The sequence below is a fragment of the Cherax quadricarinatus genome, chromosome 100 (genome assembly GCF_038502225.1).
Source record: "Cherax quadricarinatus isolate ZL_2023a chromosome 100, ASM3850222v1, whole genome shotgun sequence".
NCBI lineage: Eukaryota > Metazoa > Arthropoda > Malacostraca > Decapoda > Parastacidae > Cherax > Cherax quadricarinatus.
In genome coordinates, this window is record NC_091391.1 from 7,125,981 (window position 1) to 7,152,113 (window position 26,133).

Below are 26,133 nucleotides of genomic sequence, written 5' to 3' on the forward strand. Positions count from 1 at the left end.
GTTGATGTACTGTCTGGTTGATGTACTGTCTGGTTGATGTACTGTCTGGTTGATGTACTGTCTGGTTGATGTACTGTCTGGTTGATGGATTGTCTGGTTGATGTACTGTCTGGTTGATGTACTGTCTGGTTGATGTACTGTCTGGTTGATGTACTGTCTGGTTGATGGATTGTCTGGTTGATGGATTGTATGGTTGATGAATTGTCTGGTTGATGGATTGTCTGGTTGATGGATTGTCTGGTTGATGTACTGTCTGGTTGATGTACTGTCTGGCTGAAGGATTGTCTGGTTGATGGATTGTATGGTTGATGAATTGTCTGGTTGATGGATTGTCTGGTTGATGGATTGTCTGGTTGATGTACTGTCTGGTTGATGTACTGTCTGGCTGAAGGATTGTCTGGTTGATGGATTGTATAGTTGATGAATTGTCTGGTTGATGGATTGTCTGGTTGATGGATTGTCTGGTGATGTACTGTCTGGATGATGGATTGTCTGGTTGATGTATTGTCTGGTTGATGTATTGTCTGGTTGATGGATTGTCTGGTTGATGGATTGTCTAGTTGATGTATTGTCTGGTTGATGGATTGTCTGGTTGATGTATTGTCTGGCTGATGTATTGTCTGGTTGATGGATTGTCTGGTTGATGTATTGTCTGGTTGAGAGACTGGTTGATGGATTGTCTGGTTGAGAGACTGGTTGATGTATTGTCTGGTTGAGAGACTGGTTGATGGATTGTCTGGTTGAGAGACTGGTTGATGTATTGTCTGGTTGAGAGACTCTGGTTGATGTATTGTCTGGTTGATGTATTGTCTGGTTGAGAGACTGGTTGATGGATTGTCTGGTTGAGAGACTGTCTGGTTGAGAGACTGGTTGATGGATTGTCTGGTTGAGAGACTGGTTGATGGATTGTCTGGTTGAGAGACTGTCTGGTTGATGGATTGTCTGGTTGAGAGGCTGGTTGAGAGATTGTCTGGTTGAGAGATTGTCTGGTTGAGAGACTGTCTGGTTGAGAGACTGTCTGGTTGAGAGATTGGTTGAGAGATTGTCTGGTTGATGGATTGTCTGGTTGAGAGGTTGTCTGGTTGAGAGATTGCCTGGTTGAGAGACTGTCTGGTTGAGAGATTGTCTGGTTGAGAGATTGTCTGGTTGAGAGACTGTCTGGTTGAGAGATTGGTTGAGAGATTGTCTGGTTGAGAGACTGTCTGGTTGAGAGATTGGTTGAGAAATTGTCTGGTTGATGGATTGTCTGGTTGAGAGGCTGTCTGGTTGACAGATTATCTGGTTGAGAGGCTGTCTGGTTGAGAGACTGGTTGACAGATTATCTGGTTGAGAGACTGGTTGATAGATTGTCTGGTTAAGAGATTGTCTGGTTGAGAGATTGTCTGGTTGAGAGGCTGTCTGGTTGACAGATTATCTGGTTGAGAGACTGGTTGACAGATTATCTGGTTGAGAGACTGTCTGGTTGATAGATTGTCTGGTTAAGAGATTGTCTGGTTGAGAGATTGTCTGGTTGAGAGACTGTCTGGTTGAGAGATTGTCTGGTTGATGGATTGTCTGGTTGAGAGATTGATTGAGAGATTGTCTGGCTGAGAGACTGTCTGGTTGAGAGATTGTCTGGTTGAGAGATTGGTTGAGAGACTGTCTGGTTGAGAGATTGTCTGGTTGATGTATTGTCTGGTTGATGTACTGTCTGGTTGATGTACTGTCTGGTTGATGTACTGTCTGGTTGATGGATTGTCTGGTTGAGAGACTGTCTGGTTGATGTATTGTCTGGTTGAGAGACTGTCTGGTTGAGAGATTGTCTGGTTGAGAGACTGTCTGGTTGAGGGATTGTCTGGTTGAGAGACTGTCTGGTTGAGAGATTGTCTGGGTGAGAGACTGCCTGGTTGATGTATTGTCTGGTTGAGAGACTGGTTGAGAGATTGTCTGGTTGAGAGACTGTCTGGTTGAGAGATTGTCTGGTTGAGAGACTGTCTGATTGATGCATTGTCTGGTTGAGAGATTATCTGGTTGATGGATTGTCTGGTTGAGAGATTGTCTGGTTGAGAGATTGGTTGAGAGATTTTCTGGTTGAGAGATTGTCTGGTTGAGAGGCTGTCTGGTTGATGGATTGTCTGGTTGAGAGATTGTCTGGTTGAGAGACTGGTTGAGAGATTGGTTGAGAGACTGTCTGGTTGAGAGATTGTCTGGTTGAGAGACTGTCTGGTTGAGAGATTGTCTGGTTGAGAGACTCTGGTTGAGAGTCTGGTTGAGAGACTGGTTGAGAGACTGGTTGAGAGATTGTCTGGTTGAGAGACTGTCTGGTTGAGATGTTGTCTGGTTGAGAGATTGTCTGGTTGAGAGACTGTCTGGTTGAGAGTCTGGTTGAGAGACTGGTTGAGAGTCTGGTTGAGAGACTGGTTGAGAGACTGTCTGGTTGAGAGATTGTCTGGTTGAGAGATTGTCTGGTTGAGAGACTGTCTGGTTGAGAGTCTGGTTGAGAGACTGGTTGAGAGACTGGTTGAGAGACTGGTTGAGAGATTGGTTGAGAGGCTGTCTGGTTGAGAGATTGTCTGGTTGAGAGACTGTCTGGTTGAGAGTCTGGTTGAGAGACTGGTTGAGAGTCTGGTTGAGAGACTGGTTGAGAGTCTGGTTGAGAGACTGGTTGAGAATCTGGTTGAGAGACTGGTTGAGAATCTGGTTAAGAGACTGGTTGAGAGTCTGGTTGAGAGACTGGTTGAGAGTCTGGTTGAGTCTGGTTGAGTCTGGTTGAGTCTGGTTGAGAGACTGGTTGAGAGTCTGGTTGAGTCTGGTTGAGAGTCTGGTTGAGAGACTGGTTGAGAGTCTGGTTGAGAGTCTGGTTGAGAGTCTGGTTGAGAGACTGGTTGAGAGTCTGGTTGAGAATCTGGTTGAGAGTCTGGTTGAGAGACTGGTTGAGAGACTGGTTGAGAGATTGGTTGAGAGACTGTCTGGTTGAGAGATTGTCTGGTTGAGAGATTGTCTGGTTGAGAGACTGTCTGGTTGAGAGATTGTCTGGTTGAGAGATTGTCTGGTTGAGAGATTGTCTGGTTGAGAGATTGTCTGGTTGAGAGACTGGTCACTATGGACATTATTAACCTTGCAGTAAGACATACCTTGTGTGTGTACCTGGCGACAGATACACACACATTGGTTTAACAAGACACGTAATCTAGGACATATTCATTAGAAAACGTTTCGGTCCTGGGACCTTAATCACTTCTAACCGAAACGTTTTGTAATAAAAACGTCATAGTGTTGGCTCACGTCTCTTTCTAAATCAAATATTTCTTGCATGATGTTAATTCCTTGTTTGTGTTGTGTACGATTGTCAGCACCAGGTGAGTGGATGAGGCTTTAACTGTATTATTTGTGTGGTAGCGACCAGTGAAGAGGCGGGGCCAGGAGCTGGGACTCGACCCCTGCAACCTCAACTACGTGAGTACATGTGTAGCACTTGGGTATCTTTGTTGTGGACACGTTTCACCACTGTGGCTTCATCAGTCCAGTGCAGAGAAGAATGGTGTAGATCAGAAGGTGTTTGAGGTGATCATTCCCTCAGTCTGGAGTAGATGCAATCAGTCTTCGCCCAGATGTTGCGTTTTTATTAAGACTGATGGACTGATCACATCGACTCCAGGCTGAGGGACTGATTACCTCAGACTCCTTCTGATCTTCACCATTCTTTGTATAGGACTGTTGAAGCCACAGTAAACATACCCAAGTGTTGTACCTGTGTCTAATTTATCAGCCTGTCGGTTCTCTGAGCTGTTTATCTACATATCTGTGTGTATGTCGTCATTGAAGGGTGAGGTATGGCACCAATGTGTATAGTGTATATAGGTCAGTGTTTACCATAGACTGAGGATGTGCCTCGTGCTGGATGAGCTGTGTATAGAGCTTTAGTGGCCGCTGCCTGAGCTTGTTCGGCAGCTCCCTGAGTTCTGGCCAAGTCTGACACCGCTAGCGTTTGTTTCTGTATGATTTTGTTGGCTACTGCTTGTGCCTGGCTCAGCATATTGCTCTGCTGGTAGTAGGCATCTGTGGCTGAGGCCAGCACCTGCTGAGCTACTGCTGCCTGGGCTTCTGCTGCTCCCAGCGCCTGCTGGAGGATGGCTACCTGGGAGAGTGCTAGGAGCTGGATGTTGTCTGCTGCCTGCACAGTCCGCTTTGTCTGCGCTGTCTGAGCTGCTTCCTTGAAGACAATGGCCTGCGCTAGTTGAGCAGCCTGCGTCAGCTGTGCGGCTTCTGCGTACTTGGCCGCAGCCGCAGCTTGAGCTTCCTGGGCCGCAGAGGAAGCCTTAGCCGCTACCTTCCGTGAAGCCTCTTGTGCCGCCTTGTAAGCTGCCTCCGCTTGCGACTCTGCCGCAGCTGTGGCCTTACCAGCGGCTCGGCTGGCCAGGTCAGCAGCTGAGTGGCCATGGTGGCCACCCTGGTGGCCACCCAACAAGAACTGGAGGCCACCCACACCTCCAGACTGTGAGGCCAACTGCTGCAACAACGAGTGACCAATTCCTCCAGAAAAGCCGTAGCCTCGCTTGTCCTGTGGCAGAAATTAATCGAATTAAAACACAATACAATAAAAACCGACATACATAAACCCACATGAATAAATAAACCAGAAACACTAAAACGAGAACCACAACACATCCCAAAAAAAACTATTTCGTCTTCTGTTTTATATTTTTGTGGGTTTTTAAAGCATTTTGGAAGAGATGTAAGTACAATAGCCTAGTAACTTACTTATTTACTTACTTACTTACTTACTAGCTAAAATATAAACAGTTGGGTCCAGACGCCCTGCAGTATATCTGGTGTTATGCGAACTGCTTCAGTGGTAGCAATTTTCAGCTCCTCTAGGGATGCAGGTTGAGAGATTAGTACGTTAATTGTGCTCTTTACGTATCCCCAAAGAAAGAAGTCACAAGCAGTTAGGTCCGGTGACCTCTGCAAGTGACCTGCGAGTCTTGGTCAGGTGACTTCTGCAAGTGGCCTGTGAGTCTTGGTCCGGTGACCTCTGCAAGTGGCCTGTGAGTCTTGGTCCGGTGACCTCTGCAAGTGGCCTGTGAGTCTTGGTCAGGTGACCTCTGCAAGTGGCCTGCGAGTCTTGGTCCGGTGACCTCTGCAAGTGGCCTGTGAGTCTTGGACCCCTGACACTTACTGTGTTGTCTCTCAGTGTACTCGTGGCACCTCTGCTTTTCACTGGGGGAATGTTGCATTTCCTGCCGAGTCTTTTGCTTTCTTAGGGAGTGATTTTCGTGTGCAAATTTGAGAATAGCCCGTCTAGGATTTTCCAAGTGTATATTATCATCTATCTTTCTCGCCTGCGTTCCAGGGAATACAAATCAATGGACTGCAACCATTCCCAGTAAGTTAGGTGGTTAAGTGTACTTATACATGCCGTGAAAGTTCTCTGTACATTCTCCAGGTCAGCAATTTCGCCTGCCTTGAAAGGCGCTGTTAGTGTGCAGCAATATCCCAGTCTAAATATATTGTCAAGTCTCCTTAAACCTGGTGTTCAGGTTCATCTGTCAGTTAGGTACTGTAGGTTAGTAAATCCGTCTTTAGGAAAGACTAAGGTAAGCAAGCCGTACTGCTTTACTCTCTTGGCTTCTCCAGAGTTAATAATTCTTAAAGGTAAATAATTCTCTTGGGTATATAACTCTACTGGGTTAATAATACTTGTGGAATTAATAATTCTTTTTCGTTGATAACCATCCTGAGATTAGACTTGAGAGTACACGATAAACACTGATAACAGAGAGGTTTCGAGCCCTCTATTGTGGGTTCGATACCGCTCTGCTTCTGAGAACTCTCTACTTCTGTCTAGGTTAAGAACTATCGTGTATTATCTAGGTGTATGAGTCAAGAATATAATACGTGGTGACTGTATATATGCTGCCCAAGATAAGACAAGATTTCGTTCGGATTTTTAACCCTGGAGGGTTAGCCACCCAGTATAACCCAAGAAAGTCAGTGCGTCATCGAGGACTGTCTAACTTATTTCCATTGGGGTCCTCAATCTTGTTCCCCAGGATGCCACCCACACCAGTCGACTAACACCCAGGTACCTATTTGCTGCTAGGTGAACAGGACAACAGGTGTAAGGAAACGTGTCGAAATGTTTCCACCCGCCGGGAATCGAACCCGGGCCCTCCGTGTGTGAAGCGGGAACTTAGGCCACCAGGCCACCGGGCCACCGGGCCACCAGGCCACCGAATATTTATCACTTGTGATTCGATATGTCAAAGGCCAAAAGAATTTCAAAACGTATTCTGTTTCAGCTCATCAAATGAGTATAAAATAACCAGTCACAAGTTGATAATGGCTCTGGAAGGAGCGAAACGTTGTCTGAAGCTTTGAAGATATTTACTGTTGTGGTGTTTATGTAGAGACACGGGTATAGGTCGACAGATGGAATTAAAAATAGTGATGCAACTTACCCTCTTGGGCTGTATTGAGGAGGTGGTGGTGGCGCTGGGGTCGGTGGTGCTAGGGCTGTTGGTGCTGGGGTCGGTGGTGCTGGGGACAATAGCTGGGGTGGTAGTGGGTGTTTCCAGTATGTCACCCACGGGGGAAGCAGTCACCCCTCCTGCTGGTAAGAGAAACTGTCACTCTCCCTGTGTTGCTGCTACAGCCATACAGGAGCTGTGAATCGACCCCTGCTGCCACAAATAAGTATAAACACTGTTGTAAACTAACATATACACAAGTCACAAAGTCTGAAGTTTATCAGCCTATAGAGAAACAATGTCATTCCTTTGCCCCTCGTCTAGGAGGGTAAATATCTTAGGTATGTACACACGGATGCAACTAGTGTGACATTTTGTGTGAACACACTAGTTGCAGCTGTGTTTGTTTATCTAACTCTACGCGTTTAATAGTTCGTACTTGTCAGTGGAGGCAGGATTAAAGCAGTGTCCAGGTGTCAGTCAACAGTACCTAGGATAAGGCAGATCACAACCCAACACCACATCCAGTTCCTCGTTCCTCGTCTCCTGCGTTCCACTCCCATTCTCCACCGTCCTCTGGGTCTCCCTTCCTCCACCTTCTATAGGAATGGACGGCTGGAGTGAGTGTGGAAGAGAGATGTATTTGGATATGATGATCAGTATGGGGTCGTCCAGTGGCCAGTTAGTGTGTGGGTTGAGTGAGGCGCGCGAGGTCCACATCTCTTATATATCAACCTCACTCATGCTAAGTCATCTACTGAGTCATTGTTCATTCACTCCCACCTTCCTTCCATGGCAATCAACCCAAACCCCGGTAATGATTTTATTGTGATGTCCTTTTTTTACGTGGCACAGTACATCCTGTGGGCAGTAGTGGAAAGGTCAGAGATAAATTGTACATCCAAGAATTGATAAGATAACACTGAGCCACAGTTATACTGCTAATCAAATCCCAGTATCGCTTCTGCCTAACAGAAGTCTTATCCCTGGGTAATACACCCGTGTGTAAGACACTTCAATCCTATTGGAAGCTGTATTCTGTGTAAGAGACTACAGAGCTTTTTAAATAATTCTTCCACTCACTGTAAGTATATAGATACAGCTACAAATAAGAGTCAAAGTGACTTGTTTCCATTGGGGTGGTCAGTAAATATATACACCATCTCTGGAATCGTCTTTTCCTGGAGTATACCTGGAGAGGATTGTGGGGGTCAACGCCCCCGCGGCCTGGTCTGTAACCAGGGCTCATGGAGGATTAGGGTCTGATCAACCAGGCAAACTGACCACAGCCCGGCTGATCAGGTACTGACTTCAGGTGCCTGTCCAGAGCCTTCTACTTCTGCTTTCTACAGTACATTCTCCCCTGTGATTATTAAATTGGTATACAATACCGACAGCTTGATAACTTAGACATATGCAGCAGTTAGATATCTCTATTGCTGAAACGTTTCGCGCACACCGTAGGTTTCTTCAGTACAGAGGAGGCAGCAGCAGTAGAGATGTAAAGACGTTGTGATTAGTCCATCAGCCTTGAAGACGTAGTTCTGAGGTGGTCAGTCCCTCAGCCTGGAGAAGAGTTTTGTTCCATGGTCTGGAACAATGGGAAGATGAAGCAAGAGTATGGAGACTTATATACTGATACAGCCTGCCACGCAGGCGATACGTTTCAATAATAAAGATACCTAACTGTTGCACACGTGTCTTGTTCATATGTGGTATACAATACCAAGATGATAAAGAATTATACACATGTACAACATCTGGGTATCTTTATTGTAGACGTTTCGCCATCCAGTGACTATCAAAACAAACTAATAAAGCCACTGATTGGCGAAACATCTATAAAGATACCCAGATATTGCACATATTTCTGATTATTCAGTATATGTTTTACTCATTAACTTTCCGGTATTTATAACATTGCTGACAACATCTGTCCTCTCCTAGATATCAATACCTGGAGAAGGTTTCGGGTCAACGCCTCGGCCCGGTCTGTGCCCCACGGTGGTTCAGGGTGACCCTTAACATTCCTGCGCCTATTATACATATATTTCCTTACCAAAATGTAATCCATTAACATTACTTTGGCTATGATAATAAATTAGACACATGTGCAACTCAATAAAGATACCCAAGAGTTGCACATGTGTCTAATTTATCAACATGTCGGTTCTCTGAACCATTCATCTACAAATACTTTGGCTATACCAGACTAGAAAGGAGGGAAAGTGAATTTTTTTATTCTACCTCTCGGAGACAACACGCTTGCAACAACGCCCTGTTGCATATCAATGGCCGCCATGTACAATGCACCTTTTGTCCAATTTAAGCAACAAATGAGGTGACACAACTTGATCTGTGTGTTGACTAAGATCCAGGTCTTCATTACGTTACGAATCTATACAGGATCGTAAGTTTAAGAATGGAGAAAGTCCATAACCAAGTGAATGTCTGAGCCAAAACTAATCTTATTTAACATTATAAATCAGAATGTAAATGGCCCTTATAAACTAAATAATATAGAGCTGGACCGTATAACAAGTGAAAAAGACTTGGGAGTCGTGGTGAGTAGAACTCTGAGGCCAAGACAACAGTGCCTAAGCGAGGATAATGGAGTACCTGGAGGAGGGAGTATACCTGGAGTATACCGAGTATAACTGGGGTATACCTGGACGGTGTTCCGGGAGTCAACGCCCCCGTGGCCCGGTCCATGACCAGGCAATAGGAGTCCCCAGGTTATTCTACAGCTCTATACATCATTAGTAAGGCCTCACTTAGATTATACAGCTCTATACATCACTAGTAAGACCTCAGTTCTCGTCTCCATACTACAGAATGGATATAATACATTGAAAAACATACAGAGAAGGGTAACAAAGTTGATCCACTGCATAAGGAATCCTTCATGCGAAGATAGATTGAGAACCATGAACCTTCATTCTTTTGAAAGACGTTGGTAGAGCACTCAGCTCACACATTGAGTGTCCATGGTTCGATCACCGGCACGAGTGAAAACATTGGGGAATGTTTCCTTCAAACCCCTGCCCATAGCATGTGGAGTTCCCCAAGGTAGCATTCTGGGTCCCTTATTATTCTTGTGTTATGTAAACGACATGCCTATCAGTGTCAAGTGCAAACTGCTACTGTATGCAGATGACAGTGCTCTGTTAGTGTCAGGTAAAGACACACAAGATATAGCTAATGTAATAACACTGGAACTGGAGTACTGCAGCAAATAGTAGACAACAAACTATCGTTACACCTCAGGAAAACTGAAGCCTTACTCTTATTTACGAAACATAAACTGAGAAGGTTAAATAATTTTAAATGTCCATTGTAATGGGGAACCATCACCTCAGTTTCCTCAGTAAAATATCTGGGATTCTCTTTGACATATGCATGTCAGGAGAACTAATAGGGAACAGTGTAGTAAAGAAAGCGAATGCCGGACTGAAGTTCCTCTACAGACTAGCACAGTGTCTACCTACTGAGATACAGTGTCTACCTACTGAGGCACAGTGTCTACCTACTGAGGCACAGTGTCTACCTACTGAGACACAGTATCTACCTACTGAGACACAGTATCTACCTACTGAGGCTCGCAGGACCCTATATCTAGCCCTTATACAATGTCACACGGACTACAATGCTCTTCCTGGTACTCTGCCTTGACAAAAATACTGAAAGATAAACTGCAAATCAGCCAGAACAACATGGTAAGATTCATCCTGGACCTGAGTCCAAGACAACATGTAGACCTGAGTCCAAGACAACATGTAGGCCTGGGTCCAAGACAACATGTAGACCTGAGTCCAAGACAACATGTAGACCTGAGTCCAAGACAACATGTAGGCCTGAGTCCAAGACAACATGTAGGCCTGAGTCCAAGACAACATGTAGGCCTCGGTCCAAGACAACATGTAGACCTGAGTCCAAGACAACATGTAGGCCTGAGTCCAAGACAACATGTAGGCCTGGGTCCAAGACAACATGTAGGTCTGGGTCCAAGACAACATGTAGACCTGAGTCCAAGACAACATGTAGGCCTGAGTCCAAGACAACATGTAGGCCTGGGTCCAAGACAACATGTAGGCCTGGGTCCAAGACAACATGTAGGCCTGAGTCCAAGACAACATGTAGGCCTGGGTCTGGGTCCAAGACAACATGTAGGCCTGGGTCCAAGACAACATGTAGGCCTGAGTCCAAGACAACATGTAGGCCTGGGTCCAAGACAACATGTAGGCCTGGGTCCAAGACGACATGTAGACCTGAGTCCAAGACAACATGTAGGCCTGAGTCCAAGACAACATGTAGGTCTGGGTCTGGGTCCAAGACAACATGTAGGCCTGGGTCCAAGACAACATGTAGGCCTGGGTCCAAGACAACATGTAGGCCTGGGTTCAAGACAACATGTAGGCCTGGGTCCAAGACAACATGTAGGCCTGGGTCCAAGACAACATGTAGGTCTGGGTCCAAGACAACATGTAGACCTGGGTCCAAGACAACATGTAGGCCTGGGTCCAAGACAATATGTAGGCCTGGGTCCAAGACAACATGTAGGCCTGGGTTCAAGACAACATGTAGGCCTGGGTCCAAGACAACATGTAGACCTGGGTTCAAGACAACATGTAGGCCTGAGTCCAAGACAGCATGTAGGCCTGGGTTCAAGACAACATGTAGGCCTGGGTTCAAGACAACATGTAGGCTTGGGTCCAAGGCAACATGTAGGCCTGGGTCCAAGACAACATGTAGGCCTGGGTCCTAGATAACATGTAGGCCTGGGTCCAAGACAACATGTAGGCCTGGGTTCAAGAAAACATGTATGCCTGGGTTCAAGACAACATGTAGGCCTGAGTCCAAGACAACATGTAGGCCTGGGTCCAAGACAACATGTAGGCCTGGGTCCAAGACAACATGTAGGCCTGGGTCCAAGACAACATGTAGGCCTGGGGTCCAAGACAACATGTAGACCTGGGTTCAAGACAACATGTAGGCCTGAGTCCAAGACAGCATGTAGGCCTGGGTTCAAGACAACATGTAGGCCTGGGTTCAAGACAACATGTAGGCTTGGGTCCAAGGCAACATGTAGGCCTGGGTCCAAGACAACATGTAGGCCTGGGTCCTAGATAACATGTAGGCCTGGGTCCAAGACAACATGTAGGCCTGGGTTCAAGAAAACATGTATGCCTGGGTTCAAGACAACATGTAGGCCTGAGTCCAAGACAACATGTAGGCCTGGGTCCAAGACAACATGTAGGCCTGGGTCCAAGACAACATGTAGGCCTGGGTCCAAGACAACATGTAGGCCTGGGTCCAAGACAACATGTAGGCCTGGGTCCAAGACAACATGTAGACCTGGGTCCAAGACAACATGTAGGCCTGGGTCCAAGACAACATGTAGGCCTGGGTCCAAGACAACATGTAGACCTGGGTCCAAGACAACATGTAGGCCTGGGTCCAAGACAACATGTAGGCCTGGGTCCAAGACAACATGTAGGCCTGGGTCCAAGACAACATGTAGACCTGGGTCCAAGACAACATGTAGGCTTGGGTCCAAGACAACATGTAGGCCTGGGTCCAAGACAACATGTAGACCTGGGTCCAAGACAACATGTAGGCCTGGGCTCAAGACAACATGTAGACCTGGGTCCAAGACAACATGTAGACCTGGGTCCAAGACAACATGTAGACCTGGGTCCAAGAGAACATGTAGGCCTGGGTCCATGACAACATGTAGGCCTGGGTCCAAGACAACATGTAGGCCTGGGTCCAAGACAACATGTAGGCCTGGACTCAAGACAACATGTAGGCCTGGGTCCAAGACAACATGTAGACCTGGGTCCAAGACAACATGTAGGCCTGGGTCCAAAACAACATGTAGGCCTGGGTTCAAGACAACATGTAGGCCTGGGTACAAGACAACATGTAGGCCTGGGTCCAAGACAACATGTAGGCCTGGGTCCAAGAGAACATGTAGGCCTGGGTCCAAGAGAACATGTAGGCCTGGGTCCAAGAGAACATGTAGGCCTGGGTTCAAGAGAACATGTAGACCTGAGTCCAAGAGAACATGTAGGCCTGGGTCCAAGACAACATGTAGGCCTGGGTCCAAGACAACATGTAGGCCTGGGTCCAAGAGAACATGTAGGCCTGGGTTCAAGACAACATGTAGGCCTGGGTCCAAGAGAACATGTAGGCCTGGGTTCAAGACAACATGTAGGCCTGGGTCCAAGACAACATGTAGGCCTGGACTCAAGACAACATGTAGGCCTGGGTCCAAGACAACATGTAGACCTGGGTCCAAGACAACATGTAGGCCTGGGTCCAAAACAACATGTAGGCCTGGGTTCAAGACAACATGTAGGCCTGGGTACAAGACAACATGTAGGCCTGGGTCCAAGACAACATGTAGGCCTGGGTCCAAGAGAACATGTAGGCCTGGGTCCAAGAGAACATGTAGGCCTGGGTCCAAGAGAACATGTAGGCCTGGGTTCAAGAGAACATGTAGACCTGAGTCCAAGAGAACATGTAGGCCTGGGTCCAAGACAACATGTAGGCCTGGGTCCAAGACAACATGTAGGCCTGGGTCCAAGAGAACATGTAGGCCTGGGTTCAAGACAACATGTAGGCCTGGGTCCAAGAGAACATGTAGGCCTGGGTTCAAGACAACATGTAGGCCTGGGTCCAAGACAACATGTAGGCCTGGGTCCAAGACAACATGTAGGCCTGGGTCCAAGACAACATGTAGGCCTGGGTCCAAGACAACATGTAGGCCTGGGTTCAAGACAACATGTAGGCCTGGGTCCAAGACAACATGTAGGCCTGGGTCCAAGACAACATGTAGGCCTGGGTCCAAGACAACATGTAGGCCTGGGTCCAAGACAACATGTAGGCCTGGGTCCAAGACAACATGTAGACCTGGGTCCAAGACAACATGTAGGCCTGGGTCCAAAACAACATGTAGGCCTGGGTTCAAGACAACATGTAGGCCTGGGTACAAGACAACATGTAGGCCTGGGTCCAAGACAACATGTAGGCCTGGGTCCAAGAGAACATGTAGGCCTGGGTCCAAGAGAACATGTAGGCCTGGGTCCAAGAGAACATGTAAGCCAGGATGAATTACAACAACTGGATATGCTGAATGTTGATGGCTGAGTAAAACCACTGAAGTTAAATCAGGTTTATTAAATTTCTCACAAACAGTGTCCAGAATATCTTGTTGTTAATATTGTCAAGTCTGGGAACCAGAGATTTATAGTAGGAGGGGCAGAGCACAACATTGTAGTAGCCACAGTCAGTGGTCAGGCTTCAAACACCTTTTATTGTACAACAATAATGGACTGGAACAGTCTACCTGTACATGTCAAAGTCAGTCATAGCATGAACCAGTTCAAGAAGACAACCAGAAGGTACCTAATGAATGTAGCCACAGTCAGTGGCCAGGCTTCAAACACCTTTTATTGTACAACAATAATGGACTGGAACAGTCTACCTGTACATGTCAAAGTCAGTCATAGCATGAACCAGTTCAAGAAGACAACCAGAAGGAACCTAATGAATGTAGCAACAGAAACACAGCAGAATGTTTTTATATTTTTTAAGCTAACACATGTAAATTTACTTTACAGTATAATAATAGGATATTATATCATTTATAGTATAATAATAAAGCATTAAAAGGACCCCAATGGAAATAAGTCACTTTGTGTTATCCCAGGTTGTCTACACATGTTGCTATGTATGATAATATATGTAACTGTATTTGTATACCTGAATAAACTTACTTATTTGTGTATACTACCTGAATGAACTTACTTGTTTGTGTATACTACCTGAATAAACTTACTTATTTGTGTATACTACCTGAATAAACTTACTTGTTTGTGTATACTACCTGAATAAACTTACTTGTTTGTGTATACTACCTGAATAAACTTACTTGTTTGTGTATACTACCTGAATAAACTTACTTGTTTGTGTATACTACCTGAATAAACTTACTTGTTTGTGTATACTACCTGAATAAACTTACTTGTTTGTGTATACTACCTGAATAAACTTACTTGTTTGTGTATACTACCTGAATAAACTTACTTGTTTGTGTATACTACCTGAATAAACTTACTTGTTTGTGTATACTACCTGAATAAACTTACTTGTTTGTGTATACTACGTGAATAAACTTACTAACCGAACAAGGAAAATAAGGGCCACTTCAACCCATCAACCCAACAAGAAATATAAGGGTCATACGAGACTCTGGCCACTTCAACCCATCAACCCAACAAGAAATATAAGGGTCATACGAAACTCTGGCCACTTCAACCCATCAACCCAACAAGAAATATAAGGGTCATACGAGACTCTGGCCACTTCAACCCATCAACCCAACAAGAAGACAGCGGTTAGGAAGAGAGTTAAAAATAGTATAAAGATAAGATAAAACACCAATAGGATGCGGAGAGAGACACGTATGTACAGATCAGAGTCCCGTGGCCTGGTTGGTAACGCTCTCGCCTCACATTGAGTGTCTGTAGTTCGATCCCCGGTAAGAGTGTAAAACATTGGACGTGTTTCTTCATACATGTCCCGTTCACGTAGCAAGCAAGTAGGTACCTGGATGTTAGTCACCTTACACCTGCTGCCACTGTTCACCTAGCAGTAACCAACCAAGTAACTAACCAACTAACAAACTAGCTAGCCAACTAACTAACTAGCCAACTAACCAACTAACTAGCCAACTAACTAGCCAAGTAACTAACCAACTAACGAAGAAACTAACTAGCCAACTAACTAACCAACTAACTAGCCAACTAACTAACCAACTAACTAGCCAACTAACTAACCAACTAACTAGCCAACCAAATAAATAACCAACTATCTAACCAAATAACTAACCAACTAACTAACCAAATAACTAACCAACTAGCCAACTAACTAGCCAACTAACTAAATAACTAACTAGCCAACTAACTAACGAATTAACTAACCAACTAACTAGCCAACTAACTAACCAACTAACTAGCCAACTAACCAACTAACCAACTAACTAGCCAACTAAGTAGCCAACTTACTAGCCAACTAACTAAGCAACTAACTGGCCAACTAACTAGCCAACTAACCAACTAGCCAACTAACTAGGCAACTAACTAACCAACTAGCCAAATAACCGACTAACTAGCCAACTAACTAAGCAGCTAACTAACTAGCCAACTAACTAACCAGCTAACTAACCAGCCAACTAACAAACTAGCCAATTAACTAACTAGCCAACTAACTAGCCAACTAACTAGACAACTAACTAGACAACTAGCCAACTGACTAGCCAACTAACTAGACAACTAACTAGCTAACTAACTAGACAACTAACTAGCCAACTAACTAGACAATTAACTAGACAACTAACTAGACAACTAACTAGCCAACTAACCAACTAACTAGACAACTAACTAGACAACTAAATAGACAACTAACTAGCCAACTAACTAGACAACTAACTAGACAACTAAATAGCCAACTATCTAGCCATCTAACTAGCCAACTAAATAGACAACTAACTAGCCAACTAACTAGACAACTAACTAGCCAACTAACTAGACAACTAACCAGTCAACTGACAAGACAACTAACTAGCCAACTAACTAGCCAACTAACTATACAACTAACTATACAACTAACTAGACAACTAACCAACTAACTATACAACTAGTCAACTAACTCCAGGTAAACTCCAGGTAAACTAGGCAAGTAACTAGACAACTAACTACACAACTAACTAGCCAACTAACTATACAACTAGTCAACTAACTAGACAACTAACTAGACAACTAACTAGACAACTAACTAGCCAACTAACTATACAACTAGTCAACTAACTAGACAACTAACTAGACAACTAACTAGCCAATTAACTAGACAACTAACTAGACAACTAACTAGCCAACTAACTATACAACTAGTCAACTTACTAGACAACTAACTAGACAACTAACTAGACAACTAACTAGCCGACTAACTATACAACTAGTCAACTAACTTGACAACTAACTAGACAACTAACTAGCCAACTAACTAGACAACTAACTAGACAACTAACTAGCCAACTAACTATACAACTAACTAGACAACTAAGCAGACAACTAACTAGACAACTAACTAGCCAACTAACTATACAACTAGTCAACTAGCTAGACAACTAACTAGACAACTAACTAGCCAACTAACTAGACAACTAACTAGACAACTACTAGCCAACTAACTATACAACTAGTCAACTTACTAGACAACTAACTAGACAACTAACTAGACAACTAATTAAACAACTAACTAGCCGACTAACTATACAACTAGTCAACTAACTAGACAACTAACTAGACTACTAACTAGCCAACTAACTAGACATCTAACTAGACAACTAACTAGACAACTAACTAGACAACTAACTAGACAACTAACTATACAACTAGTCAACTAACTAGACAATTAACTAGACAACTAACTAGCCAACTAAATATACAACTAGTCAACTAACTAGACAACTAACTAGACAACTAACTATACAACTAACTAGACAACTCACTAGCCAACTAACTATACAACTAGTCAACTAACTAGACAACTAACTAGACAACTAACTAGCCAACTAACTAGACAACTAACTAGACAACTAACTAGCCAACTAACTATACAACTAGTCAACTAACTAGACAACTAACTAGACAACTAACTAGACAACTAACTAGCCAACTAACTATACAACTAGTCAACTAACTAGACAACTAACTAGACAACTAACTAGCCAACTAACTAGACAACTAACTAGACAACTAACTAGACAACTAACTAGACAACTAACTATACAACTAACTAGACAACTAACTAGACAACTAGTCAACTAACTAGACAACTAGTCAACTAACTAGACAACTAACTATACAACTAGTCAACTAACTAGACAACTAACTAGACAACTAACTAGCCAACTAACTAGACAACTAACTAGACAACTAACTAGACAACTAACTATACAACTAACTATACAACTAACTAGACAACTAACTATACAACTAGTCAACTAACTAGACAACTAACTAGACAACTAACTAACTAACTAGCCAACTAACTAGACAACTAACTAGACAACTAACTAGCCAACTAACTATACAACTAGTCAACTAACTAGACAACTAACTAGACAACTAACTAGACAACTAACTAGCCAACTAACTATACAACTAGTCAACTAACTAGACAACTAACTAGCCAACTAACTATACAACTAGTCAACTAACTAGACAACTAACTAGACAACTAACTAGCCAACTAACTAGCCAACTAACTAGACAACTAACTAGACAACTAACTAGACAACTAACTATACAACTAGTCAACTAACTAGACAACTAACTAGACAACTAACTAGACAACTAACTAGCCACAACTAACTAGCCAACTAACTAGACAACTAACTAGACAACTAACTAGACAACTAACTAGACAACTAACTATACAACTAACTAGACAACTAACTAGACAACTAGTCAACTAACTAGACAACTAGTCAACTAACTAGACAACTAACTATACAACTAGTCAACTAACTAGACAACTAACTAGACAACTAACTAGCCAACTAACTAGACAACTAACTAGACAACTAACTAGACAACTAACTATACAACTAACTATACAACTAACTAGACAACTAACTATACAACTAGTCAACTAACTAGACAACTAACTAGACAACTAACTATACAACTTGTCAATTAACTAGACAACTAACTAGCCAACTAACTAGACAACTAACTAGACAACTAACTAGCCAACTAACTATACAACTAGTCAACTAACTAGACAACTAACTAGCCAACTAACTAGCCAACTAACTAGCCAACTAACTATACAACTAGTCAACTAACTAGACAACTAACTAGCCAACTAACTATACAACTAGTCAACTAACTAGACAACTAACTAGACAACTAACTAGCCAACTAACTAGACAACTAACTAGACAACTAACTAGCCAACTAACTATACAACTAGTCAACTAACTAGACAACTAACTAGACAACTAACTAGCCAACTAACTAGACAACTAACTAGACAACTAACTATACAACTAGTCAACTAACTAGACAACTAACTAGACAACTAACTAGACAACTAACTAGCCAACTAACTATACAACTAGTCAACTAACTAGACAACTAACTAGACAACTAACTAGCCAACTAACTAGACAACTAACTAGACAACTAACTAGACAACTAACTAGACAACTAACTATACAACTAACTAGACAACTAACTAGACAACTAGTCAACTAACTAGACAACTAACTATACAACTAGTCAACTAACTAGACAACTAACTAGACAACTAACTAGCCAACTAACTAGACAACTAACTAGACAAATAACTAGACAACTAACTATACAACTAACTATACAACTAACTAGACAACTAACTATACAACTAGTCAACTAACTAGACAACTAACTATACAACTTGTCAATTAACTAGACAACTAACTAGCCAACTAACTAGACAACTAACTAGCCAACTAACTATACAACTAGTCAACTAACTAGACAACTAACTAGCCAACTAACTAGCCAACTAACTAGCCAACTAACTATACAACTAGTCAACTAACTAGACAACTAATTAGCCAACTAACTATACAACTAGTCAACTAACTAGACAACTAACTAGACAACTAACTAGCCAACTAACTAGCCAACTAACTATACAACTAGTCAACTAACTAGACAACTAACTAGACAACTAACTAGCCAACTAACTAGCCAACTAACTATACAACTAGTCAACTAACTAGACAACTACCTAGACAACTAACTAGCCAACTAACTAGACAACTAACTGGACAACTAACTAGACAACTAACTAGCCAACTAACTATACAACTAACTAGACAACTAACTAGACAACTAACTAGACAACTAACTCGACAACTAACTAGACAACTAACTAGATAACTAACTATACAACTAGTCAACTAACTTACAACTAACCAGATAACTAACTATACAACTAGTCAACTAACTAGACAACTAACTAGATAACTAACTATACAACTAGTCAACTAACTAGACAACTAACTAGATAACTAACTATACGACTAGACAACTAACTAGACAACTAACTAGCCAACTAACTAGACAACTAACTAGCCAACTAACTAGACAACTAACTAGCCAACTAACTAGACAACTATCTATACAACTAGTCAACTAACTAGACAACTAACTAGCCAACTAACTAGACAACTAACTAGACAACTAACTAGACAACTAACTAGCCAACTAACTAGACAACTAACTAGACAACTAACTAGACAACTAACTAGACAACTAACTAGCCAACTAACTAGACAACTAACTAGACAACTAACTAGACAACTAACTTGGTACTAGGTTATGAGGTACCTCAAGCCACCACAACCCTTCAACCCAGCAGTAACACTCCCTCAGTGTCAGTACTCTGGCGGACAGTGGCAGAGAATCAGCAGTGTGAGTACTCTGGCTGACAGTGGCAGAGAATCAGCAGTGTGAGTACTCTGGCTGACAGTGGCAGAGAATCAGCAGTGTGAGTACTCTGGCTGACAGTGGCAGAGAATCAGCAGTGTAAGTACTCTGGCTGACAGTGGCAGAGAATCAGCAGTGTGAGTACTCTGGCGGACAGTGGCAGAGAATCAGCAGTGTGAGTACTCTGGCTGACAGTGGCAGAGAATCAGCAGTGTGAGTACTCTGGCTGACAGTGGCAGAGAATCAGCAGTGTGAGTACTCTGGCTGACAGTGGCAGAGAATCAGCAGTGTAAGTACTCTGGCTGACAGTGGCAGAGAATCAGCAGTGTGAGTACTCTGGCTGACAGTGGTGGAGAATCAGCAGTGTCAGTACTCTGGCTGACAGTGGCAGAGAATCAGCAGTGTGAGTACTCTGGCTGACAGTGGCAGAGAATCAGCAGTGTGAGTACTCTGGCTGACAGTGGTGGAGAATCAGCAGTGTGAGTACTCTGGCTGACAGTGGCAGAGAATCAGCAGTGTGAGTACTCTGGCTGACAGTGGCAGAGAATCAGCAGTGTGAGTACTCTGGCTGACAGTGGTGGAGAATCAGCAGTGTCAGTACTCTGGCTGACTGTGGCAGAGAATCAGCAGTGTGAGTACTCTGGCTGACAGTGGCAGAGAATCAGCAGTGTGAGTACTCTGGCTGACAGTGGCAGAGAATCAGCAGTGTGAGTACTCTGGCTGACAGTGGCAGAGAATCAGCAGTGTGAGTACTCTGGCTGACAGTGGTGGAGAATCAGCAGTGTCAGTACTCTGGCTGACTGTGGCAGAGAATCAGCAGTGTGAGTACTCTGGCTGACAGTGGCAGAGAATCAGCAGTGTGAGTACTCTGGCTGACAGTGGCAGAGAATCAGCAGTGTCAGTACTCTGGCTGACAGTGGCAGAGAATCAGCAGTGTGAGTACTCTGGCTGACAGTGGCAGAGAATCAGCAGTGTCAGTACTCTGGCTGACAGTGGCAGAGAATCAGCAGTGTGAGTACTCTGGCTGACAGTGGCAGAGAATCAGCAGTGTGAGTACTCTGGCTGACAGTGGCAGAGAATCAGCAGTGTCAGTACTCTGGCTGACAGTGGCAGAGAATCAGCAGTGTGAGTACTCTGGCTGACAGTGGCAGAGAATCAGCAGTGTGAGTACTCTGGCTGACAGTGGCAGAGAATCAGCAGTGTGAGTACTCTGGCTGACAGTGGCAGAGAATCAGCAGTGTGAGTACTCTGGCTGACAGTGGTGGAGAATCAGCAGTGTGAGTACTCTGGCTGACTGTGGCAGAGAATCAGCAGTGTGAGTACTCTGGCTGACTGTGGCAGAGAATCAGCAGTGTGAGTACTCTGGCTGACAGTGGCAGAGAATCAGCAGTGTGAGTACTCTGGCTGACAGTGGCAGAGAATCAGCAGTGTGAGTACTCTGGCTGACAGTGGCAGAGAATCAGCAGTGTGAGTATTCTGGCTGACAGTGGCAGAGAATCAGCAGTGTGAGTACTCTGGCTGACAGTGGTGGAGAAACAGAGTGTCAGTATCACAGTGGCAGAGAATCAGCAGTGTGAGTACTCTGGCTGACAGTGGCAGAGAATCAGCAGTGTGAGTACTCTGGCTGACAGTGGCAGAGAATCAGCAGTGTGAGTACTCTGGCTGACAGTGGCAGAGAATCAGCAGTGTGAGTACTCTGGCTGACAGTGGTGGAGAATCAGCAGTGTCAGTACTCTGGCTGACAGTGGCAGAGAATCAGCAGTGTGAGTACTCTGGCTGACAGTGGCAGAGAATCAGCAGTGTGAGTACTCTGGCTGACAGTGGCAGAGAATCAGCAGTGTGAGTACTCTGGCTGACAGTGGCAGAGAATCAGCAGTGTGAGTACTCTGGCTGACAGTGGCAGAGAATCAGCAGTGTCAGTACTCTGGCTGACAGTGGCAGAGAATCAGCAGTGTGAGTACTCTGGCTGACAGTGGCAGAGAATCAGCAGTGTCAGTACTCTGGCTGACAGTGGCAGAGAATCAGCAGTGTGAGTACTCTGGCTGACAGTGGCAGAGAATCAGCAGTGTGAGTACTCTGGCTGACAGTGGCAGAGAATCAGCAGTGTCAGTACTCTGGCTGACAGTGGCAGAGAATCAGCAGTGTGAGTACTCTGGCTGACAGTGGCAGAGAATCAGCAGTGTCAGTACTCTGGCTGACAGTGGCAGAGAATCAGCAGTGTGAGTACTCTGGCTGACAGTGGCAGAGAATCAGCAGTGTGAGTACTCTGGCTGACAGTGGTGGAGAATCAGCAGTGTGAGTACTCTGGCTGACAGTGGCAGAGAATCAGCAGTGTGAGTACTCTGGCTGACAGTGGCAGAGAATCAGCAGTGTGAGTACTCTGGCTGACAGTGGCAGAGAATCAGCAGTGTGAGTACTCTGGCTGACAGTGGCAGAGAATCAGCAGTGTGAGTACTCTGGCTGACAGTGGCAGAGAATCAGCAGTGTCAGTACTCTGGCTGACAGTGGCAGAGAATCAGCAGTGTGAGTACTCTGGCTGACAGTGGCAGAGAATCAGCAGTGTCAGTACTGTGGCTGACAGTGGCAGAGAATCAGCAGTGTCAGTACTCTGGCTGACAGTGGCAGAGAATCAGCAGTGTGAGTACTCTGGCTGTCAGTGGCAGAGAATCAGCAGTGTGAGTACTCTGGCTGACAGTGGCAGAGAATCAGCAGTGTGAGTACTCTGGCTGACAGTGGCAGAGAATCAGCAGTGTGAGTACTCTGGCTGACAGTGGCAGAGAATCAGCAGTGTGAGTACTCTGGCTGACAGTGGCAGAGAATCAGCAGTGTGAGTACTCTGGCTGACAGTGGTGGAGAATCAGCAGTGTGAGTACTCTGGCTGACAGTGGCAGAGAATCAGCAGTGTGAGTACTCTGGCTGACAGTGGCAGAGAATCAGCAGTGTGAGTACTCTGGCTGACAGTGGCAGAGAATCAGCAGTGTGAGTACTCTGGCTGACAGTGGCAGAGAATCAGCAGTGTGAGTACTCTGGCTGACAGTGGCAGAGAATCAGCAGTGTCAGTACTCTGGCTGACAGTGGCAGAGAATCAGCAGTGTGAGTACTCTGGCTGACAGTGGCAGAGAATCAGCAGTGTGAGTACTCTGGCTGACAGTGGCAGAGAATCAGCAGTGTGAGTACTCTGGCTGACAGTGGCAGAGAATCAGCAGTGTGAGTACTCTGGCTGACAGTGGCAGAGAATCAGCAGTGTCAGTACTCTGGCTGACAGTGGCAGAGAATCAGCAGTGTCAGTACTCTGGCTGACAGTGGCAGAGAATCAGCAGTGTGAGTACTCTGGCTGACAGTGGCAGAGAATCAGCAGTGTGAGTACTCTGGCTGACAGTGGCAGAGAATCAGCAGTGTGAGTACTCTGGCTGACAGTGGCAGAGAATCAGCAGTGTCAGTACTCTGGCTGACAGTGGCAGAGAATCAGCAGTGTCAGTACTCTGGCTGACAGTGGCAGAGAATCAGCAGTGTCAGTACTCTGGCTGACAGTGGCAGAGAATCAGCAGTGTCAGTACTCTGGCTGACAGTGGCAGAGAATCAGCAGTGTGAGTACTCTGGCTGACAGTGGTGGAGAATCAGCAGTGTGAGTACTCTGGCCGACAGTGGCAGAGAATCAGCAGTGTCAGTACTCTGGCTGACAGTGGCAGAGAATCAGCAGTGTGAGTACTCTGGCTGTCAGTGGCAGAGAATCAGCAGTGTCAGTACTCTGGCTGACAGTGGCAGAGAATCAGCAGTGTCAGTACTCTGGCTGACAGTGGCAGAGAATCAGCAGTGTCAGTACTCTGGCTGACAGTGGCAGAGAATCAGCAGTGTCAGTACTCTGGCTGACAGTGGCAGAGAATCAGCAGTGTGAGTACTCTGGCTGACAGTGGCAGAGAATCAGCAGTGTCAGTACTCTGGCTGACAGTGGCAGAGAATCAGCAGTCAGTACTCTGGCTGACAGTGGCAGAGAATCAGCAGTGTCAGTACTCTGGCTGACAGTGGCAGAGAATCAGCAGTGTCAGTACTCTGGCTGACAGTGGCAGAGAATCAGCAGTGTCAGTACTCTGGCTGACAGTGGTGGAGAATCAGCAGTGTCAGTACTCTGGCTGACAGTGGCAGAGAATCAGCAGTCAGTACTCTGGCTGACAGTGGCAGAGAATCAGCAGTGTCAGTACTCTGGCTGTCAGTGGCAGAGAATCAGCAGTGTCAGTACTCTGAATCAGCAGTGTCAGTACTCTGGCTGACAGTGGCAGAGAATCAGCAGTGTGAGTACTCTGGCTGACAGTGGCAGAGAATCAGCAGTGTCAGTACTCTGGCTGACAGTGGTGGAGAATCAGCAGTGTCAGTACTCTGGCTGACAGTGGCGGAGAATCAAAAGTGTCAGTACTCTGGCTGACAGTGGCAGAGAATCAGCAGTGTCAGTACTCTGGCTGACAGTGGCAGAGAATCAGCAGTGTCAGTACTCTGGCTGACAGTGACAGAGAATCAGCAGTGTGAGTACTCTGGCTGACAGTGGCAGAGAATCAGCAGTGTGAGTACTCTGGCTGACAGTGGCAGAGAATCAGCAGTGTGAGTACTCTGGCTGACAGTGGCAGAGAATCAGCAGTGTCAGTACTCTGGCTGACAGTGGCAGAGAATCAGCAGTGTGAGTACTCTGGCTGACAGTGGCAGAGAATCAGCAGTGTGAGTACTCTGGCTGACAGTGGCAGAGAATCAGCAGTGTCAGTACTCTGGCTGACAGTGGCAGAGAATCAGCAGTGTGAGTACTCTGGCTGACAGTGGCAGAGAATCAGCAGTGTGAGTACTCTGGCTGACAGTGGCAGAGAATCAGCAGTGTGAGTACTCTGGCTGACAGTGGCAGAGAATCAGCAGTGTGAGTACTCTGGCTGACAGTGGCAGAGAATCAGCAGTGTGAGTACTCTGGCTGACAGTGGCAGAGAATCAGCAGTGTGAGTACTCTGGCTGACAGTGGCAGAGAATCAGCAGTGTCAGTACTCTGGCTGACAGTGGCAGAGAATCAGCAGTGTGAGTACTCTGGCTGACAGTGGCAGAGAATCAGCAGTGTGAGTACTCTGGCTGACAGTGGCAGAGAATCAGCAGTGTGAGTACTCTGGCTGACAGTGGCAGAGAATCAGCAGTGTGAGTACTCTGGCTGACAGTGGCAGAGAATCAGCAGTGTGAGTACTCTGGCTGACAGTGGCAGAGAATCAGCAGTGTGAGTACTCTGGCTGACAGTGGCAGAGAATCAGCAGTGTGAGTACTCTGGCTGACAGTGGCAGAGAATCAGCAGTGTGAGTACTCTGGCTGACAGTGGTGGAGAATCAGCAGTGTGAGTACTCTGGCTGACAGTGGTGGAGAATCAGCAGTGTCAGTACTCTGGCTGACAGTGGCAGAGAATCAGCAGTGTGAGTACTCTGGCTGACAGTGGCAGAGAATCAGCAGTGTGAGTACTCTGGCTGACAGTGGTGGAGAATCAGCAGTGTGAGTACTCTGGCTGACAGTGGCAGAGAATCAGCAGTGTGAGTACTCTGGCTGACAGTGGCAGAGAATCAGCAGTGTGAGTACTCTGGCTGACAGTGGCAGAGAATCAGCAGTGTGAGTACTCTGGCTGACAGTGGTGGAGAATCAGCAGTGTGAGTACTCTGGCTGACAGTGGTGGAGAATCAGCAGTGTGAGTACTCTGGCTGACAGTGGCAGAGAATCAGCAGTGTCAGTAATCTGGCTGACAGTGGTGGAGAATCAGCAGTGTGAGTACTCTGGCTGACAGTGGCAGAGAATCAGCAGTGTGAGTACTCTGGCTGACAGTGGCAGAGAATCAGCAGTGTGAGTACTCTGGCTGACAGTGGTGGAGAATCAGCAGTGTGAGTACTCTGGCTGACAGTGGCAGAGAATCAGCAGTGTGAGTACTCAGGCTGACAGTGGCAGAGAATCAGCAGTGTGAGTACTCTGGCTGACAGTGGCAGAGAATCAGCAGTGTGAGTACTCTGGCTGACAGTGGTGGAGAATCAGCAGTGTCAGTACTCTGGCTGACAGTGGCAGAGAATCAGCAGTGTGAGTACTCTGGCTGACAGTGGCAGAGAATCAGCAGTGTGAGTACTCTGGCTGACAGT

The 26,133-nt window shown here is 45.4% G+C and overlaps 2 protein-coding genes across 8 annotated transcripts in view; one reads left to right on the forward strand and one right to left on the reverse strand.

Moving 5' to 3' along the window:
- Positions 1-2,927: 2,927 nt before the first annotated feature.
- Positions 2,928-7,307, reverse strand: LOC128704709 (antifreeze protein Maxi-like). The gene is made up of 3 exons (XM_053799854.2): positions 6,940-7,307; positions 6,441-6,589; positions 2,928-4,540 (listed from the first exon to the last, which is right to left on the reverse strand). The coding sequence occupies exons 1-3, from the start codon at positions 7,010-7,012 to the stop codon at positions 3,842-3,844; spliced, it is 921 nt and encodes a 306-aa protein (XP_053655829.2). The 5' UTR covers positions 7,013-7,307; the 3' UTR covers positions 2,928-3,841.
- A 91-nt stretch (positions 7,308-7,398) lies between these two features.
- Positions 7,399-26,133, forward strand: part of Sms (spermine synthase) — a 69,660-nt gene continuing 50,925 nt past the window's right edge. For 2 of the 7 annotated variants that reach the window (XM_070079633.1, XM_070079640.1), the window contains exon 1: positions 19,900-19,984. The gene's annotated coding sequence lies outside the window, so the exon portion shown is untranslated. Of the gene's footprint in view, positions 7,534-19,899; positions 20,023-20,125; positions 20,175-26,087; positions 26,113-26,133 lie in introns of those variants that run through there. The other 5 variants (XM_070079634.1, XM_070079638.1, XM_070079636.1 and 2 more) reach the window with 5 other exon arrangements.

Excerpts from the sequence above, each read along its gene's own strand:
- LOC128704709 (XM_053799854.2), bottom strand. The coding sequence starts at position 7,012 with ATGGGAGTGGAACGCAGGAGACGAGGAACGAGGAACTGGATGTGGTGT. Across the intron at positions 6,590-6,939 it reads TGTGATCTGCCTTATCCTAG|GAGGGGTGACTGCTTCCCCC; the intron begins GTACTGTTGACT and ends TCTTACCAGCAG. Across the intron at positions 4,541-6,440 it reads CCTCAATACAGCCCAAGAGG|GACAAGCGAGGCTACGGCTT; the intron begins GTAAGTTGCATC and ends TTTCTGCCACAG.